The sequence below is a fragment of the Lycium barbarum genome, chromosome 2, assembly GCF_019175385.1.
Source record: "Lycium barbarum isolate Lr01 chromosome 2, ASM1917538v2, whole genome shotgun sequence".
Classification (NCBI taxonomy): Eukaryota; Viridiplantae; Streptophyta; class Magnoliopsida; order Solanales; family Solanaceae; genus Lycium; species Lycium barbarum.
The window spans coordinates 115,071,072-115,090,117 of NC_083338.1; the positions used below are offsets into that span (position 1 = coordinate 115,071,072).

The window sequence follows — 19,046 nt, forward strand, 5'->3', positions numbered from 1 at the left end:
TTAAAGACCACAAATTTCAGGGGCAAAATTTAAAGACCACCCCAAACGAAGGGCAATCCACGCAAAAAAATGTTGTCCAAACATAGTAGTTCTAGGCTTCTAGCTTGTCATTTTGTGCCAGAATATAGGGCAAAGTGTATTAATTGGACAAAAGAGCATGGCTAGAGATTCAAATGTCAGGAATGCAACAAGAAATTGAATCTTTGGGCCATAATATAGGGCAGAGTGAACTAATTAGCTTGAGATTCAAATGTTAGGGATGCAACAAAAAGATAATTTTGAATTAATGAAAAACATATTCTCCCCTTTCCATAATAAATGGTGTTTCTAGTTTGGGTACACCCCTTGAAAAAATTACTCATTCCTAAAAAGTAAGAAGTGTTTTATTACTAGTAATAATTTTTAACCAAATGTCTTAAAAAAGAAGTAGCTCTTTGATGATTTTTCATTTGTTGTGTAAAGCTCCATCTATTTAAATGGAAGGAAAAAAAAATCAATGTCTTCTTGATTTTGAGAAACAATACTTATTTTGAAACAAAATAGAAAGATAAAAACACCACTTATTTTAAAATGGAGGGAATAACATCTATCGCATAATTAAAGCTTACAAGCTTGGTTTACTTCCATACAAATTAAAGAACTATGCATAATTAAAGCTTACAAGCTTGGTTTACTTCCATACAAATTAAAGAACTATCTCATTGCTATTATTTATGCAAGAAGCCGAAAATGGTCGTTAATCTTTTTATAGTTTTGCTTTTTTGTCATCTCCTACTTGAGCTACTTTAATTTAAAATGCTAGAATTGAGAATTTAAGCCCTAGGTTCTTCAACTTGAAACCTTCTATTTGAAGGGCAAATATCATCAACATTTAATTTTGATTAGTGTTTTGGAGTTCACGTGGTCTTGATTCGGACTCGTCGATCAGTGTCAATTTTTTCAATCGACTTTTGTCTTCGGGTTTGATTTGATATAAAAATAAAAATAAATGTTTCTTTAGTGATTTTTGACTATCTAAACTCATGTTTTTAATTTGAGGTGATTTTGAAATCTCGAAGTATCTTTTGGTTTATTGGAAAGGTTATCTAAATTACGCAATTGAGGTAGTGAGATTTTAAGTTTTGGATGTTTGCCACTCAAAATTTGCTTTAAAGATGTATTTGTCTGTCCAACACATAGTGTTGGGATAAGCTATGCTCCGCAAAATCAATGGTTTGTAGATCATCCATTTATAGTTTATCTTTTTTTAAACTGGATATGTGTGTACTTATCAAGAAAAATAATAGTGAAGAGAGTGGGAGTTAGTGATTATGATAGTGAGGTCTGTATCAATGAAAATTTAATTATTAGTTGCATTTTTTGTACTCATGTCATGATTCTCGATTTCATTGAATTTTTGGCATCACAAGGTATTGGTAAAAGTTTAAATGGTTTGCTGGTTCAAATTTCTTTTGCTGGAATTCGAGGAAGAGATGACGATCGACATCGAGACCAACGGCGCCGACGTAGTAGTTGGAGATGGGCGTGGATTACTTTGCTTTGGAAACGGGTCAGGTTTTTTTATTAATGAGCTGACACGTGTCATTCTGTTAAAAAATAAAGATAAATTAGTGTCAACGTATAAGAAAGGAGCATACTTAAACTGAAAATATAATAAAGGGTATATTTATATCATTTCTAATATTACAAGAGTATATTTGAGCCTTTACCGTTAATAATAATAATAATAATAATAAAGAGTCTTACATTTAATAATTTGGTGGTTAATTTAAGCATTGAGCCAAAGTAAAAAGAGAAAAAAATAGTACAGTTTTATTTTGGTGAGCAAAACAACAAAAACTGAGTTGACGATAAAACTATCTGGGGATTGTTTTCCCTGTGTGGAGTCAATTTCCAAACATAAATTTATTAATTTTCCTTTCCTCTCTGACTTGTGTTCAACAGATCGAGGGAACCAATCGACAAGCTTTCACTGTTGTAAATGTACATTTCTAGGGTTTCGAGATCAAAGCTCATTTGAGACCATTATTTTGTTGAAGAAATGTACAGTGGGTCAAGCGATGGAGAAGGGCCTGAGGCTCCGGCACAGCGAAAGATTCCCCCGGCATCCTCAATGCTTTGGGTCAGAAACCTCCGTAGATACATCGGATCCGGGGCGGGTCTCGGATCCGAAGCCCTTATGGGTCTGTCTTTCTTTCTATACATACATTTACCACTACTCAGCTTTTTATTTATTTTCGTCCATATACTACTCCCTCCGTCTCAATTTAGTTTGACTGACAACAGAATTTAAGAAACAGAAGGACACTTTTGAATATTGTCGTCTTAAATTAAAGATATGCACAATGTACCAAAATGCCATTTAATCTTGTGGTTTTAAACATGTCACGTGAAAAGTTGAAATTATATAGTTGCCAAAAAAAAAAAAAAAAAGGAAAGATACTTTCTTTTTGCATAGATTTACCAGAACTTGTTTATGTACTCCCTCACTTGTCCAGTTTGGACTTTGCGCATCCTTTAGTAAAAGTGAAAATCTATTTTTGGAATAGTGGACAAGTAAAAGTGAACGGAGGGAGTATGTTTTTTCTCTTGATATGCTAAAAGTGAACCGAGGAAGTATTTTCCAATTTTTTTTTGTCTCAGCTTTTTCTTTATTTTCGTTCCATATGATAGAGCTGAAGAAATAGGATACTGTTGCGGGGAATTGGATGCAGAGGATTCATACAGCTTAAATAGTTTGCGATCAAGATGCCTCTTTTGTTGTTGCTCTATACAACTGTGGTGACAATTATGTATTTATATATGCAAGCATTGAAGGTGTTTTTTTTTTTTTTTTTTTGTTTTTCAAGTGGGCGGTGTTAGTTTAACTTTACTGTGATTTTTCTGAGGTTAATTCATGCCTTATAAAGATTTAATTCTTTAGATGCTTTGAGGAGTCACAAGCTGAAATTGTTTCTATGTGACATTCAATTAATCATTTATATGCATTTTCATTTCAAAAGTGTTATACATGTGATATTTTATGTGCTAGTTTTATTTTTGAAATTAGTATTGTTCACGAGCTATTAATCCTTGACGGAAGATGGCAGATGGAGGAGGACTAGTTAAACTATAGTGGAGACAGTGAGATCCAACTATGGTAGTCTGGTTCTTGAGACTACTTGTGTCAATACATAAAAAGTTAGATAGAACTCAAAGGTGGTCATGGCTGTGTGTTTTTTTTTGTACATCTGATAGTTGTAAGAACATTTGTTGTCTACTTTTCATTTTTTTCCTTAGATAAATGAGATCTGGTAATTTGATTCTTTCCACTCTGTTTGTTTTATTTACATATGCACATTAGGAAACAGAAAAAATTATGTTAAGGATGAGCTTCTCCCATATTATGATGATGCATTTCATGCCGTTGGAGCCAAGAACACCGTGTGATATTTTACTTGCTTTCTATTGATCAAAAGGTCCATCTAGAATTCAAGTGGGCTACTGTTCCGTACTTGTGTCCAATGGTTCAAATTGACTCCACATTTGTCACTTCAGGACGGATTAGTTTTCTGTAACGATTTAGGTGTCTATTTGCAGAGCTGGCTTTTCTAAGCTAATGTGTTTGTTTAGTTTTTCCCTCCCATACTAGTTTTTCCCTCCTATACTAACTTAGCTGGGTGATTCAAACATTTTCTGTGTCAAAACCTTCTTTTTAATGTTTTGATTTGGTTTAACACTTCCCTTGATATGAAAGTCTATTGTTGCTGTAAATTGTGAATCTATGTGCAGTCTGCGTCGTCTGACTATGTTGCCTTGTTTCATTCAGAGCTTGAAACAAAAAGAATCTTGCTAGATATTTTCAAGGAGAAGCAGCAAAAGAGTGCTGAAGCTGCCACAATTCCTAGCTTTTATAAGAAGGTATCACACTGCATTCCTTTAAGATAGTGTTAGTTGTGTTGCTTCTACCTCATTTCCTATTCTCATCCTTAATACTTCTTCTATCATTTTTTCTTTCTTATAGAAACCTGAAGAGGGATCTATTAGTCATAGGGTTCAGAGGCTGGCAAAATACCGATTTTTAAAGGTATTAATACCCTTTTCCCAGTTTGCATGTGCTTACTAGTTGTATAGCCTTAAGCATTGAGGTCCAGTCTTCCAGTGCTCATGGCCAAGGAGCTTCTATCTGTTGTTACCGAGGGGTTCTGGTTTTCTGGTTGATGGCCATCATGTTGATATTGATATTGATGACTAGTAATTTTTACTTATTTTTTGGAAACAGTGTCATTGGGATTGTAGAAATTGTTATAGGTTACGTTTGTGAAAATATATAAAGTTAATAAACCACTTTTATTTGTTCAGAAACAATCTGACCTTTTGCTGAATGCTGATGATTTGGATGCTATGTGGGTCTGCTTAAGAGAGAACTGCGTGATAGATGATGCAACTGGTGCAGAAAAGGTTAGACCTTAACTTTATTTTCCTGCGGTTCAACTCTAGTAACCAGCATCAAGTGAGTAATGAGATACTCTTTGGGAGGCTCTCCTCTCTTGTCTCGTGTTTGACCACACATTAACACATACATACATATGGTAGATATTTTGCACTCGCTCCAGCTCTGTGTTGTTGCCCCTTTCCGGTGAGTTAATTTTAGATTCATAATGGAGTAACGTGTTGATAAAAATTGTTGCATATACAGTCTTCTTCAATTGGAAATGTCTAAACTGTGTTTGCCAAATGTCACCTACATGAGCACATAGGTGCATCATTCAGAAAACTGTCAGCAGATTTCTATTTGTTGAACTTAGAGTTGGAGACTATAATTCAGGAAGTGTTAGAATGGACAATTTTAGAGTCCTCATCGTTTCGATTTTTTGTCCGAATGGCTGTCATACCTAATCACTGTAGTCGCTTGAATCCTACTTCCCATTTACTTTGGCTCAGCTAATAATAAACCTGAATATGTTGATAGAATAGGTGTTAAGTGGTTATGGTTGTATTTTTCATGCTTCAGTTTTTTTTTTTTTTTGGTGGCTCCTTGTTGATGTGCTTTTGACGATATCTAGTTGCGTGAATATATCTTCAACTTCCTTAACTGCTTCTCTTTTATGTCGGTTGCACTGTCTTTGTTCTTTGAGCAATTAACCATAGACATTGTTTTGAGCCATCTGAGAAAAAAAAGACAAAAAGTTTTCTTGATTTATTATTGGTGATATTATTATTTCAATATTGTAATATTTCTTTGCTTTCTTGTAACACTTGTAAGCATGAAATGCTGAGAAAGTGATTCTTTGTCTTGTTTAGATGAATTATGAAGACTTTTGCCACATTGCCTCTGTCTGCACAGAACAAATAGGGCCTAAATGTCGCCGCTTTTTCAGTCCTTCAAATTTCATGAAGTTTGAGAAGGATGAATCAGGGAGAATTGCCATCCTGCCATTTTACCTTTATGTGATGCGTACAGTGAGTATTATCAATCCCTATCTGCAAAGTCCTTTTAGTTCTAATTTTCTTCCCTCAACAGTGTTTTTATAAACTCAGATATCCTTCCCTGTCAAATCATTTGCATGTGCTTGTTTTAGTGTCTTTCTCATGGATCTTCCTGAAGGAAAAGAGGGAAAATGTGAAGAAACTAAAGAAAGAGAAAATGTAAATAAGATTCAGCTCTTGAGAAGAGAGTGTGAATTTTTCCTGACAGAATTGCACCCCTCTGAACTGCATAAATCAACTCTATTTTATTTGTTAAAAAAACTGGAGGCACCATGAATTGGCTGTCCTCCAATTCTATAATAGAGTTAATATGTTACTCGCAGATCTTGCTAGCTACTTAGACTTATATTGAACAGGAACTTCTGTTGAACCAGAAAGTTCATCCAATAGCATGGCGTTCCGTATCCGTCTCTGTAAGAATATATAATGCGTAATTATTGGATGTTTTTCGTAGTTAAAAGAGATGTTCTGAAAGGTTTCTGCAGGCAAGCTACTTGGCCATGATTTTCTAATGAGGGTTCATCTTGCGAGATGTAATGGTTACTTTGATGTTGGCGACCAAAAGTTCTGTAGTCATTTGATACTTGTTCTTTTTTGGAATTTGATGATTAGTAGTCCTTGGTCCTCTGGAAGAGTTGATGCATCTTCTTGGCTTACTTTAAATGGAGAGTTAATATTAGCTAAGAATAAATTAGGAAGAGGTATTAAGCTGTCTGTGTCAGATTTTTTGCATATGTAATATGATCTCTCTGCTTTTTAGGTTTCACTTACTCAAGCCCGAATTGACATGAGTGAGCTTGATGAAGACTCTGATGGCTTCCTTCAACCCCATGTATGGTTCTCCACTATTCTCAACTCCAATGACTATTACTACTTTTTGCCTTATGCAGTTATTACATTTGTATTATTAGCTCACTTAGACAAATTGTATTCACATATGCACTTTTTGAGGTCAAACAGGAAATGGAAGCCTATATACGGGGCCTGATTCCTAACCTAGCACAGCTTCGAGACATGCCAGCAGCTTTTGTGCAAATGTATTGCCGTATAGCTGCACACAAATTTTTCTTCTTTTGTGATCCCCATAGACGAGGTTTGTATTTTTTATGACTGTTTTCATTACCCGGTTTATGTGGTACTCCTGCTTTTTTGTAATTCAGCAAATCGATAATTTTCTAAGCACAATGTTCTTGCTTTATGTCCCCAACCCATTAGATCTTAGTTACCCTTATCGCGGGCTGCTGGACAAACTCTTTTTTTACAGTCATTACCTGAATTTACCTTGAAAAGTGCAATGTTGATCCCAACAGGTAAGGCATGCATAAAAAAGATATTGCTTAGCAACTGTCTCCAGGAGTTGATGGAACTTCACCAGGTAACTTCTGGTTGTTGTCTGCTACTACTTTATGCAATTAAGTTTGCTTCAAGAGCTATAGATAAATATTGCACAAGTTGTTTAAAGTGTATGGCAGTTTACCTGTCATTTCTTCGTGTGACAGTTATAGTGGGCTTTATTCTCAATCCTAAAGGAAATGCTCATATCCCTTCATTTTAATCAGCTTTGAACATTTAACTTCTTACATTTAGCACCTCCTTCAGCAAAATTTATGGATTCCTTATAATCAAACTTTCTGCCCTAAAGGAAATGCTCATATGGCTTATTCTCTCCCTAATCAATCCAATTGAATTTCAGAAATGTTTTCCAAAGAAATGCTCATATGCTTGATTAAAAAAAAATCATTATTTAAGCTGTTTGGGACTTGGTGAAATACTGGAAAGCACTTTTACATCTCAAATTAGTTTATTCAACTTTTGATATCTTTTGCAACCCTAGTATTTTGCTAAATGTTATTGCTTTAAAATTGCGGGTTGGCAAGTAGAATCCGGTTATTCGGCTGTTCCCAGAACTTCTAAACACATAAAAGTGACGATCCCAGGTCATTATTTTGCATAATCTTAACAAAGTTATTCGCATAGTTTTCTGAACCTACTTTTACAATCTCACCTAGAATCTGAAATCCACAGTTTTTTAACAATCTACCCCTAAAACATCTACTCCTTTGCATGCACAAAAATGTTCACGTAAACTATTTTTTAGCAAGCATTCATTATTTTCGGAAGGAGAAGTATATAACTGTATTATTTTACTTTCCCTATTTATTTTAAAAGCAAGAATCTGCAGTTGCATTAGTTTTCCTTTTACTTAGAGGATGACTTGTTCACATTTTTGTTCTACTAGGAGACTGAGGAAGAAGTCACTGACACAGAACAAGCTGAAAACTGGTTTTCCTTGACTTCTGCACAGCGCATTTGTGGTCAGTGCTTTAAATCTCTTAATTTAGAAGCAGATCCATGTCATGCTTTGTCTACTGCTTTGCTTCTACACAGCTTTTGTTGGAGCTGTAAGCCTTGGTTGCAGTATGTTTATGTTATAGTTCCAACGTTTCCCGACTCCTGGACCATTTTGTCTGCTAGTTTACCAGCTCTGATACATTGTTCCCCTTTGAATGAGTATAGTTCCATATAGTATATCAAGTACAGAACTGTAAGGTGTATAAGTGGTGATCCTGCTCTCAAAAGATATGCTGTCGTAAGTACTTGTGAGGTGATAGGAAACAAAGGTTGAGGTGGTATGAAACAAAGGTTGTCAGTTTAGTGCTTCCAATTTTCTCAATACTTGGTCATGCATTACAAGATTGGTTGTAGCTTTCATACATGAGCTGGTGGAAATTTGAAATTCAAACCGCATACAATGGAGAAAGTTGGTTGTTAGATGTCCAAATACCTGCTTGTGTGGTTGTTGCGGGAAACACAATATCCTAATTTCCATTGTAGTTCTGCTCACATCTTTCTTATTATTCCCCGTTTTCTCCACAGTTTCCTCCTTTCCCTTCTTTTTCTTCTTGTTCTCCTTTTCCTTCTCTCTCTCTCTCTGCTGTTTTCTTGTTTTTTTCTATTTTTCTGGGTACTGGTCCTCGTCTTCCTTCATTGATTTATGATCAATATGTTTATATGAATTATGCAGACATGTTTCTTGCTCTTGATAAAGATATGAACGGAACATTGAGCAAGCAGGAGCTAAGGGAATATGCAGATGGTACACTAACAGATATCTTCATTGAAAGAGGTAAAACTGAGAGTCTGCTTATGTACCATTTAATGTATCTTTCTTGAGATCTATAGGACGTTTCAGATGTGTGGTCCACTGCAGCTGTGGTCTATTTTCCTAACTATTTCATTCATTTTCTGCAATTATTGCTTGAATTTGTCCTATAGGAGTCACTCCTGCAGTTCACATTGAAACCTTGCTGTCCAAGATAGACACTGTGTATTCACCTACCTGACACTAAACCTAGGAATATGCCTTGTGTTGATGCCATCATCGAAGTCCTACAATTGTCTCGTTGCTAGAATCAGTTCTGACACCACCTGTTGAGTTACCCGCAAATTGGGAACACTTCCAATTGTTAGGCACCATAAAGCAGTTCAAGATGTTATAATGATTAAGAAAACATTTGGAAACGTTCTATCTTAAAAAAAATAAGATTAGTATGTAATCTAAACACTAGAAACATTACCTCCATCATCAATATAGTTGCCTACTTTACTGCGGCAATCTTTCCCTCTAACCCTCTATAGGTCGTGTTTACAGTATCTACAGTCCAGACTCTAGATAGAATAGATGCACCTCTACTCATCTTCTGGATATTAAAGGATTTTGGCCCTTTTTTCGAAAAGGAATTAAAGGAATTTGGCCCTTTTAAAGATGGATTACCTGAAGTGTTCCATTTGCATGGACGTAAAATTATCCTGCCTTTCGTTCAAGGAAATACCACAAACATTTCAAATGAACTTCAGCCACATCATGTTGCTTTTCCACTTTGCCTTGCTGTTTGTAACATGATGCAGTGGACTACTCTTGGCCCGTTCATCTAACAGCTCTCTTTCTCTCTCATAAGGTTTTCTTCATCTCTGTGCTCGTTATCTCATACCAATTTGCATTGCTCATCTGTACAGTCACAAGTCCTGTGGTGTTTTCATTTTTGAACCTCCTATAGCTTTTATATTTTACAAGGATTGAATTTGTATGTTTGTTGTGAATTTCTGTTGGTTTGTGTAATTACTAGTTTTTGACGAGCATGTTCGACGTGGAAAAATTGGAGGTGGCAATGCCCGTGAGATGGATTTTGAAAGTTTTCTTGACTTCGTTCTGGCCCTGGAAAACAAGGATGCTCCGGAGGGTCTAACATATTTGTTCAGATGTCTTGATCTCCATGGAAGGGGTTTCCTAACTACAGCTGATATTCACACGCTATTCAGGTAAAAGGAACATGAAGTTATATTTTTGCTTTGAGTAAATTTTCTCGACCTGTCTGGTTAGTGGTACATTGGTAATTGTATTTGTTTTTCCTACTGGAGAAAAGAAAAATTGAAATATGGAAGTGAAAGAAGGGATCACATATAAGTTGATATGTATCCTGATTCAGTCTTCCTAAACAGAGTTTCTGGGGTTTCCTGCTTGTGGTTCCTGAAATAGTGCTGCAAGTCTCAAATAACCAGATACATCAGCTCATTGAATTGCCATCCACTCAATAGGCTGAATTGCACTATTTGATTCTATACGCTACCCGTACCATTTACCTCTCCCTTGTACACTAAATGGGATGTGGAAAAGAGAACAAAAACTCAAGAAAGGTTGGAGGGTTTTGGAGTTGATCCATCTAGGTGTTAGTCACCATAATTTGCTACAGAATTTCTTCCAGTGTCTGTCCTGATTAAGGCCTATTTGGTATGATGTAAAATGTTTTCCTTAATGAGATCTTTTTGTATTTGGTTGTTTATAACTGAAGTATATGTTTCGGTAAATGGAAACATTCTCCCACTTCCGCTCTCCATTAATATTATATTGCACCGACTTATGTCCAAAAACACCAAAAATGATTTTGGTTCATACTTTTCAGTCCGTCAAACATTTTACATTATCTCAGATAGGGATAAATATTCATATCTAAAGTCAGATTTATTCTTTTATCGCCGAGCATTCCACTATAGTGGTCCATGTCTGATATGACTGTCCTTTGTATTTTAAAAAACAGAGATGTCCATCAGAAATGGATTGAAGGAGGGAACTATGAACTTTGCATCGAGGACGTAAGGGATGAAATATGGGATATGGTGAAGCCGGCTGATCCTTTGAGGATATCACTGGCTGATTTGCTATCATGCAAACAAGGTGGCACTGTTGCAAGCATGCTTATAGACGTCCGTGGTTTCTGGGCCCATGACAACAGGGAAAATCTTCTACAGGAAGAGGAAGAACCCCAAGAAGAAGGATGAAGGATTAAAGAGCCAATCATCTGTAATTGCATTAACATCAGATCCTAGTTTGCAGAATAGATTATCCTATGTATGTATGTAGAGAATTCAGCTTTTCTTAGTTGTGTGAATGGGAAGTGGCTAACAATGCGGTCACTATGGTAGTCTTGGATGCTGAACAAACCTCCAGAAGTTGTATGTTTGAAATCTTGTGTAGCAGAGAGATTCCTGAAATCTGAGATGGAGACTGAATCAAAGGTGCATGTTGCTTAGTTCACTGGCCATACCCCACAAAAGTGAGCATGTTTTACAAGTCTTATAATGAAAAGCTATTTCAGGTTTTCCTTCTCTCTTGTATCATCTCTACCTTTGGCCAAGTATATTATGCTTTTCATGAACTTGTTGAGTTTTATCAATATGAAATTGTTTTTCTGTGAGAAACTATAGTCTAGAGTTCTTGTAACCAAGATAAATCTCTTGAATCTGACTAAAGTCGAATTCAAAGTACTTGCTGACCCCTTTTCAGTTCTCATTTCTCAAATGATTTCTTCTAATTAACGTTCATAGTAAAACAAAAGAATATATTTATCCACACTGATTATTCGTGATGTATATAACTTTTTCCCGCATAGCACATCAGACACACGTTGCCTTTTAAAAATAAATTATTTAGCAATATTGGGATGATTAAAATGGAAATACAACAACAACATATCCAGTGAATCCCACAATGTGGGGATGATTAAAATGGAAATAAAGGAGAGATTTTGTAGTCCTCTCACCTAGTTTAAGATTGAGGTATAGTTTGTTTAATCTGATGATAATGCACTCTGCAACACCCATTAGAATAAATAACGAAAAAAGAATCTATTGTGATGAAGACGAGACGAAACAGAAAAAGAAATAAAGGAAGGAGTAAACAACGACCCATAAGAAACACCAAAATAATATTTTCTTGATAATGAAAGTAGCAGATGGGAGTAAAATTGGTCTTAGGACCACTGGTGTTTGTAACCAATTGCATTCGACTGCACATACATAATGCACATACATAATGGTTTTATAAAAATTACCTTCAGCGTCGACCTCAAACTATTGGTTGTTTCAATTGATTAGCTGAACATATGATAAAATGTTTTAGAATTTTTTTGGGCGTGTTCTCAAGTGACCATTACCTTACATTAATAAGTTGCAAAACCTCAAACTTGTTCCAGTTGAGAGGCCGACATGTGTAATTAAAGGAGATGACATATTTTATGTGATTAATTTAATTACATAATAGACGGTTGAGAACATGCACAAAAGTTTTTCTAAAATTTAAACTCATAGTGTTTAATAGGAATAGCCATAGAGAACTGCACATGCACATATCCCTACTTTTAGACACTACAGCATATTGAAAGCAACACCTCTCTTTCAGATTTTTAATTTTCCAGCATTACTCTCCTCCTTTTTGGTTAAGTCTCTTGACCAAAGACACATCTAACTTCTCTCCTCTTAATGGCTAGTTTCTTAGCTAGAGAAACTACCGCCTTACTTTTTGCTGCAGGTTCAGTTGAATTGATAGCTTATAATCATGTATACATATCCAACACATTTACATGAAATGTGTGCAAATATATATGTACTACACCATCTGAACCCATTAATACTAAATTCTCAATTTGCCTCTATTCTTGACTAGAACTAGCATACAACGTGGATGCTTTTTAGTAGTCAAATTTAGGCCCCGAGTGGATATGGCTTGAAACCATGTTTGGACATACAATTTGAATATTTTAAATTGTATTTTCTCTTATAGACATAAAAACCTCACAAATTGTGAAAACTATCAAAACATTCCCAATTCTTATACAATCTTACCAAATGAGCAAATCATAGTTTATAACAAAATTAGTACACTACTAGAAGGATTTTCTAAAAAATGCAACATCAATTAATCAAACTTTACTTCAATAAAATCGAAAATTTAACATGAATAGTAATGTAACTACTATTTAATATAATCTTCCCACGTAAATTAAAGATTGGTAGACATAAATAAAGGTTGGTGGAAGTTAGTGAGATTAGTAAATGATTGACGGGGGTAATTGTTAAAAATATTTACCAACTTATGATTTTTTTTACAAAATATTAACTTATGGGTTAAATTTTGTATTTAAAAAAGTTGAAACCGTGGTTTCAAACCCAAACCATGCTTTTTTGGATGATTTGGGTTCAAACCAGATTTCAAACCACGACTAAAAATTGATGGCCAAACGCTGATTTGAAACCATGGTTTCAAAATTGATGGCCAAACGCCTACTTATTGTTCACTTGTTTTAAAACGATTATGAATTGAGATTGGCTCGATTAGAGATAAATTCAAATTTTTAAATCGATACCATTGCACCCACTTATACTTTTTTTTTTAAAGTCAATTGGGCGGTTAACTTCATGTAAATGTACATTTTTTATTTATTCACTGTAGCTCCCTCTCTGTTCCTCCCAAGATAGAGGACACAAAAGTCATAAGAAAGAAAATAACAAAACTTATAAATGAGACAGAGCCAGACAAAAAGAGGTTGTACAGGGAATATCTTACATCTCAAGAATCTTCCATACAAGTACCAAGAGCTCATCTTACAGCCTTTGGGGGTAAAAAAGGGAGAAAAAAGAAAAGGTAAATGCCAACAGCCCCACAAGCGGTAAATATAGAGGCAAATAAAAATTTAAATACTCATAATATAAAAAATCAAACAATCATCAGGTCATCAGAAAACCAACAATAGACAAATGTCTTCACTGAACAATACCCCTCGTCCCAATTTATGTGATGAAGTTTTAAAAAAGAATGAAATACGTACTTTCGAATTTGGGGTGTAAAATATGCCATAGATACTTTTAAGACTATAGATTCATGTCATTAAGAATAAAATGAGAAGTTTAAAATTATATTTTATAAATAAAGAAAGACGTTATTCTTTTTGGGACTACAATACATATTAAAAAAGAATGTGACACAAAATGGGACAAAGTGAGTACTTTGGTATTAGAGTCTTTCATATAACACTATAGTGAGATATTTTTGTACATGGTGATGGTGCATAAGACTTTTTTCTTTTAAATTCACAGCGATCGGATTGGCTGACCCCTATCATTGTATTATCACTCTGTCACCAACCATTATATTAGTACCCAAAAAGTGGAACAGGAGGACAAAGACTTAAACTCAGTGTGCATTATAAAACACTAATAGATCCATGGAACACTAAAAAGTAATCATTTGCTAAAGTTAGCATAACTTTATATATTTTTTGGTTATAATATGGGGAAGAATAAACTTCACATAGAATTTAGCATAAGTTATACAATGATTGTTTTTTTTTTCCTTTTTCACATAAAACATAGCACTGTGTTAATACAATATTTGGTTCATATTTGTATTAGTTATGAGAGAACCTATGTAGTATTATTTTATGCAGAATAGGAGATGACATAATTCATCGGAGATGACATAACTCATCACTGCATAACTAATTTATGCCTTACTAATACATGCATAACTACTACTCATGCATAACTCTAACTAGCAACCAAATGACCCCTAAATATTAAGGTCTAATATAAAAGAAGACAGCAAATAAGTCCAGCAGCATTTGTGTGTATGGATTTTGGTGTGGGGAATGTCTTATTTGCTCAGCTGTCGTGATCTGTAATGACGTGATGTCTCATTCTACCAACAAAAATAATAATAGAGACACTCTTCTTTCCAGGTCATACAAAGAAAAGAAAGCAAAAATGCTCATAGTGTGGATACAAGGAAAAGACTTAAAATTGATAAATGGATTTTTTTTCACCTTTTCTTTTGATTCCTTTCAATTATTATGTCTGTCCAGTAAAAGGGAGCAGTAGTTTTTTTCACTGTTCCTAACCTAGTAAAGACAAAAACTTTTTTCACTATCAGTTACAGCTACTCAGATTGGATGAGAACCTCTCTTCCTTATTTCCTATATTTTGAAAGGTTCCCAACACTTGACTAAAGCACATTTTATTGGTAATTTCATTAGGTTTGTAACACCCTATCTTATTACTAAGATATTCTTGCTGTGTGGAAATTGTTACACCTTTAAGTGTCATCTTCAGTGCCAACTATCTTACTACACAGGGGAATCAAAAAGTACTACTTGTACAACTGACAAGGTATGTAATCTTAACTGAATTGGTGTAAAGAGGGACAGAATCTGAAGAAAGCCACAAATATTAATTCCCTTTTCTTTGTTTTACTGAGCAGGCCAGCCAAGGGAAAAAGTGAAGAAGAAGAAAGAGATTTTTGTTGGGTATGAAAAGAGGCTGATAGAGCTTCTTTCTTTCTTGACATATTGGTATGTGTGAATGCATGGACAAGAAAGTGGGCTACTATGGAAATTAGCCAATGAGTTGTCTGATACAAGGAAATTGGCAGCATTTTCTTCCTTACCATTGTTACTGTTTCCCAAATGGATTCTTGAGATCAGCATTTGGTCAGAAACTATGTTTAGTACACAAGAGGACCACCAACTTGATGTGATTTTTCATACTGATGGAGTACTTCAAGTTGGTACGTTTATTCATCTTTATGGTTTTTAGCACTGTTATAAAGGAGTACATGAAATTTCAACAGTAATTTGACTGGAAAGTGTTTCTTCATTGATCCATATTACCACAAGTGTCAATGTTCAAATCAGTTGGATGATTTTCTTGGATGGCAAGTTCATTTGTACCTATAGCAGGAGGAATTGGAGGGGCAGTACTCCTCTTGGGAGTAATTTGCTTTGTATGTTTTCGCGCGTACCGCAGCAGGAAGAATTCAAATAAGAATTCAGACTCAGCTTCTTCAGATCCATCTGCAGTAGGTAATGTAGAAAAATAAAATCATCACTAAAATTTTCCCTGCTAACTCTACTTTCTGCTAAATGTACTGCCCAAGTAGTTTCAGTGGAGATGAAAAGGGAAGCATCTTTTGGTCCATCAAGGCTATTCAGAATGGAAGAGTTGGAGAAAGCCACAAATCATTTTGATGAAAACAATCTCATTGGTTGTGGAAGTTTTGGTCTGGTTTTCAAAGGGTTGCTCTGTGATGGAACTGTCGTTGCTATAAAAAGGCGTTTAGGGATTCCTAAACAGGAGTTTACTGAAGAGGTATGTCTAGCTATTAAAAGGGGTTGATTGTTTAATACAATACGAAGAAAAGGCAAGGAATGGATTATGTACTATCCTACTCATTTTTCATTTCATTCGTTTCCTTCTTAAGGAACCAATACATTTTTGAATTTCATATTCCTGTTTTAATAAAAAAGAAAAGAAGTTGAAACTAGAACCTCAAAGGAATATGCTTATTATCATTTCAATACAAAAGTTTAACCAATCTTGAAACCATCTAATTCAATTATCTTTCTAAAGTTAGCTCTAACTTTGCATTTCGAATAATAGGTTGCCCATTTATCAAGGGTTCAGCACCGGAACCTGGTCAGTCTTTTAGGTTACTGCCAAGATAGTGGATACTCCATGCTGGTTTTTGAATATTTGCCTAATGGAAGCATGCGCAACCACTTGTATGGTAGGGCTCTATCCTTGCATATATATTAGCCCATTATATGCCAAAGCTGATTGGTTCTCTTGTCAGACACTGGAAGGGAATCTGCAACAAAGCTAGAATTCAAGCAAAGGTTATCTATTGCTATTGGAACAGCTAAAGGTATATCATAAGACTCGTTCAAAACCAAAACAAAGATGACTCTAAATTTGTTCTTGACTCTAACAGGATTAAGTCATTTACATGGGCAACGCCCTTCAATAATCCATGGGAACTTTAAAACAGCTAATGTTCTGGTTGATGAGGACTTCATTGCCAAAGTTGCAGACGCGGGCATTCTGAAGTTGCTCGAAAAAATTGATGATGCAGGTCCATCTGGCCTCAGTTCTGTCAATGCTTTTAGAGATCCAGAGTAAACAGCCACTTTGCCTCATTTGAGTACGAACTTGACATTTAAGCACTTTTTGATATGTTTTCTGTTCCATGTTGTTTAGGATAAACCAAATTGGAATTCTCTGTGAGACAAGTGATGTTTATAGTTTTGGGGTATTCCTGATAGAGCTCATAACTGGAAGGGATGCTTCACATATAGATGAGTTTGGATCAAACCAAAGCGTACTTGATTGGGTAAGTTAAAGAACCAAATTCAATATCTAAACATTTCATGATGTTTATACTGACTGCTTATGTAAACTTTGGCAAAATTAAGGTTGAAAAAGAGCTGAGTTCAGAGGATTTAGTGGATCATAGGCTGATGGGAAGCTTCACGGGGGAGGTGATGAAGGATTTGATCAAGATAGCATTGAGATGCATGAGTTTTCCTGGTAGATATAGGCCAACCATGGAAACGGTTGTGTTGGATCTTGAAAGGCTTCTTGAGAGGGAGATCATGCACACAACTGGTATGGGAGAAGGTACTTCCACAGTTACTCTAGGAAGTCAATTGTTTACAAACTGAAGCAGTGATTTCTGTTTTCTCCAAAGAATTCAGCCTGCAACTAAATGTACATCCGCTTGAATGGTCTCCCCTCCTTCTGCTTCTTTTTACAAAGGTAGAGAAGCAAAAGGTCGTTGCCTGAAATGTTAATCGGCAACTATTTTTTTGTTTGTTTTTTCAGTCCATTACGCTAGCAATCCTGATAGGCGTTTATGGGCATTATTGTTTGATTTATGATATTTAGCATCCTGCTTGATTGTGGTTGGGCCTTGATGATTATTGTAACCAGAAGAAGAGGGAAACCTTCTTTGTTAGTACAATATCCCGTGCTCCTTTTACATTGAGTTAATTGAATAGTAATTGCTCTTCCAATTTGAATAATTTATTCTCATCGGATTATCAACTGTTTCACATAGAAGAAATTGTTGTTGCCAAGATTTAATCTTAAGAGGATGGTGCAAGAACATTTACTGCATATATATACATTTCACCCGGTTCAAGTTCATGAATGAGAGGACCTAACAGCACATTCAGTTCATGAACATTATTACGTTCCCGATTACATTTGGAACTTGAGGATTCTGAAATAAAGCTTGGATATATTTCATCTTTATAGAGACCACTAAGGACTTACATTCTGAGGATTGACTAATTGATTATGTAATTCACTTCTGATTCCTCATTGCTGCCAGATCATCGAGTAACGATGTTTACTCCGAATTTGGATAATCAATTAAATTTGTGGGTGAGGTATAGGATATGTGGTTATGCCTTGAATCCCTTTGATAGAGAAAAGAATATATGAATGTATTATGAAGAAGCAACTAATAATTGGTGGTTTGTTATGGACTTGAATGTTTACTAATATATATGTTACTTGATTGAAGAAATGTAATAGAGATGAACACAATGAATTCGGATTGCACATGATAATGAGAGAGATTTGTATATATTTCTAGTAGAAAAGAATGTTCTTGATGTTAAGGAGCTAACCCCTTAAAAGTGAGCAATGACCCTTATTTATAGTGTTGCCTCATGGGCTCCATACAATAAGAGAAAACTAAAAATAAAGAAAACTCTGACTTGGATTAGGTTGGGTTAGGTTGGTCGTACGGTCTGACACCCGTACGATTGGCAGTTAAGCGTGGCAGGACGTTATCGACGCGTGGCAATCGCCCAACGGATCTCCCGGACCAACGGCCACGAATCAACGGACTGACGGCCACGACCAAACGGACCAACGGCAACGACCAACTCGGCCATGAAGAAAATCGGACCAAATGATGCCCCGACCTTGGCCTCGGTTTGGTCGTTCCTCCGGTTCAGAACGAAAGTCTTCATGCACATTCTTGTCCCCTTCTTCCCTCGGTTACGGGTCTCACCGGTTCAACGCATATCTGGTTTTTACCGTATACAGATAGTCCCCACACTTCTCGGACCGTAGATTTATCAGAGTAACGGGAAGTGAATGAATCAATAAACCGGTGACTCCGTTTGCCCGTTGCTATCTTTTCATTTTTGGCGGGAACAGTTGCGTCACGTCTCATTTTCTTCGGCCACGTGTCTTATTCCGGATGGTCAACTCTGACAACCGCCATAACGCACGTCGCTTCAGGTCACTCCTCATTAATTATGGGACACGTGGCTCCCCCTGATTGGCCGGCATCGGTAACCGTTCCATTCCCATGCCTATATAAGGCTCTTCACCTCTTCATTCAAACATTTTTACGACTCATTCCTCTTCCTCTTCATCTTCACTCTTCACTGCAT

The 19,046-nt window shown here is 35.7% G+C and overlaps 2 protein-coding genes and 1 non-coding gene across 4 annotated transcripts; all 3 read left to right on the forward strand.

Moving 5' to 3' along the window:
- The first annotated feature begins 1,804 nt into the window (after nt 1-1,804).
- Nucleotides 1,805-11,127, forward strand: LOC132626840 (probable serine/threonine-protein phosphatase 2A regulatory subunit B'' subunit TON2). Its single transcript, XM_060341848.1, has 12 exons — nt 1,805-2,183; nt 3,809-3,900; nt 4,004-4,066; nt 4,342-4,440; nt 5,284-5,442; nt 6,230-6,301; nt 6,430-6,562; nt 6,780-6,844; nt 7,709-7,784; nt 8,495-8,596; nt 9,597-9,789; nt 10,566-11,127. Exons 1-12 carry the CDS (start codon nt 2,042-2,044, stop codon nt 10,804-10,806), a joined length of 1,437 nt encoding a protein of 478 aa, XP_060197831.1. The 5' UTR covers nt 1,805-2,041; the 3' UTR covers nt 10,807-11,127.
- LOC132629664 (small nucleolar RNA snoR104) lies at nt 9,920-10,037 on the forward strand. Its single transcript, XR_009578424.1, has one exon. It is a non-coding gene; the product is annotated as a small nucleolar RNA snoR104 (small nucleolar RNA).
- Nucleotides 11,128-14,551: 3,424 nt separating the features above from the next.
- Nucleotides 14,552-17,616, forward strand: LOC132626841 (proline-rich receptor-like protein kinase PERK3). Of its 2 annotated transcripts, XM_060341849.1 has the most exons (9): nt 14,554-14,967; nt 15,059-15,364; nt 15,474-15,659; nt 15,737-15,945; nt 16,237-16,363; nt 16,430-16,501; nt 16,568-16,751; nt 16,834-16,966; nt 17,049-17,616. In XM_060341849.1, exons 3-9 carry the CDS (start codon nt 15,509-15,511, stop codon nt 17,295-17,297), a joined length of 1,125 nt encoding a protein of 374 aa, XP_060197832.1. In that variant the 5' UTR covers nt 14,554-14,967; nt 15,059-15,364; nt 15,474-15,508; the 3' UTR covers nt 17,298-17,616. The 2 variants fall into 2 exon arrangements, with proteins under 2 accessions (XP_060197833.1, XP_060197832.1); XM_060341850.1 differs by having other exon boundaries at nt 14,552-14,967; nt 15,059-15,659; nt 15,743-15,945.
- Nucleotides 17,617-19,046: the final 1,430 nt, after the last annotated feature.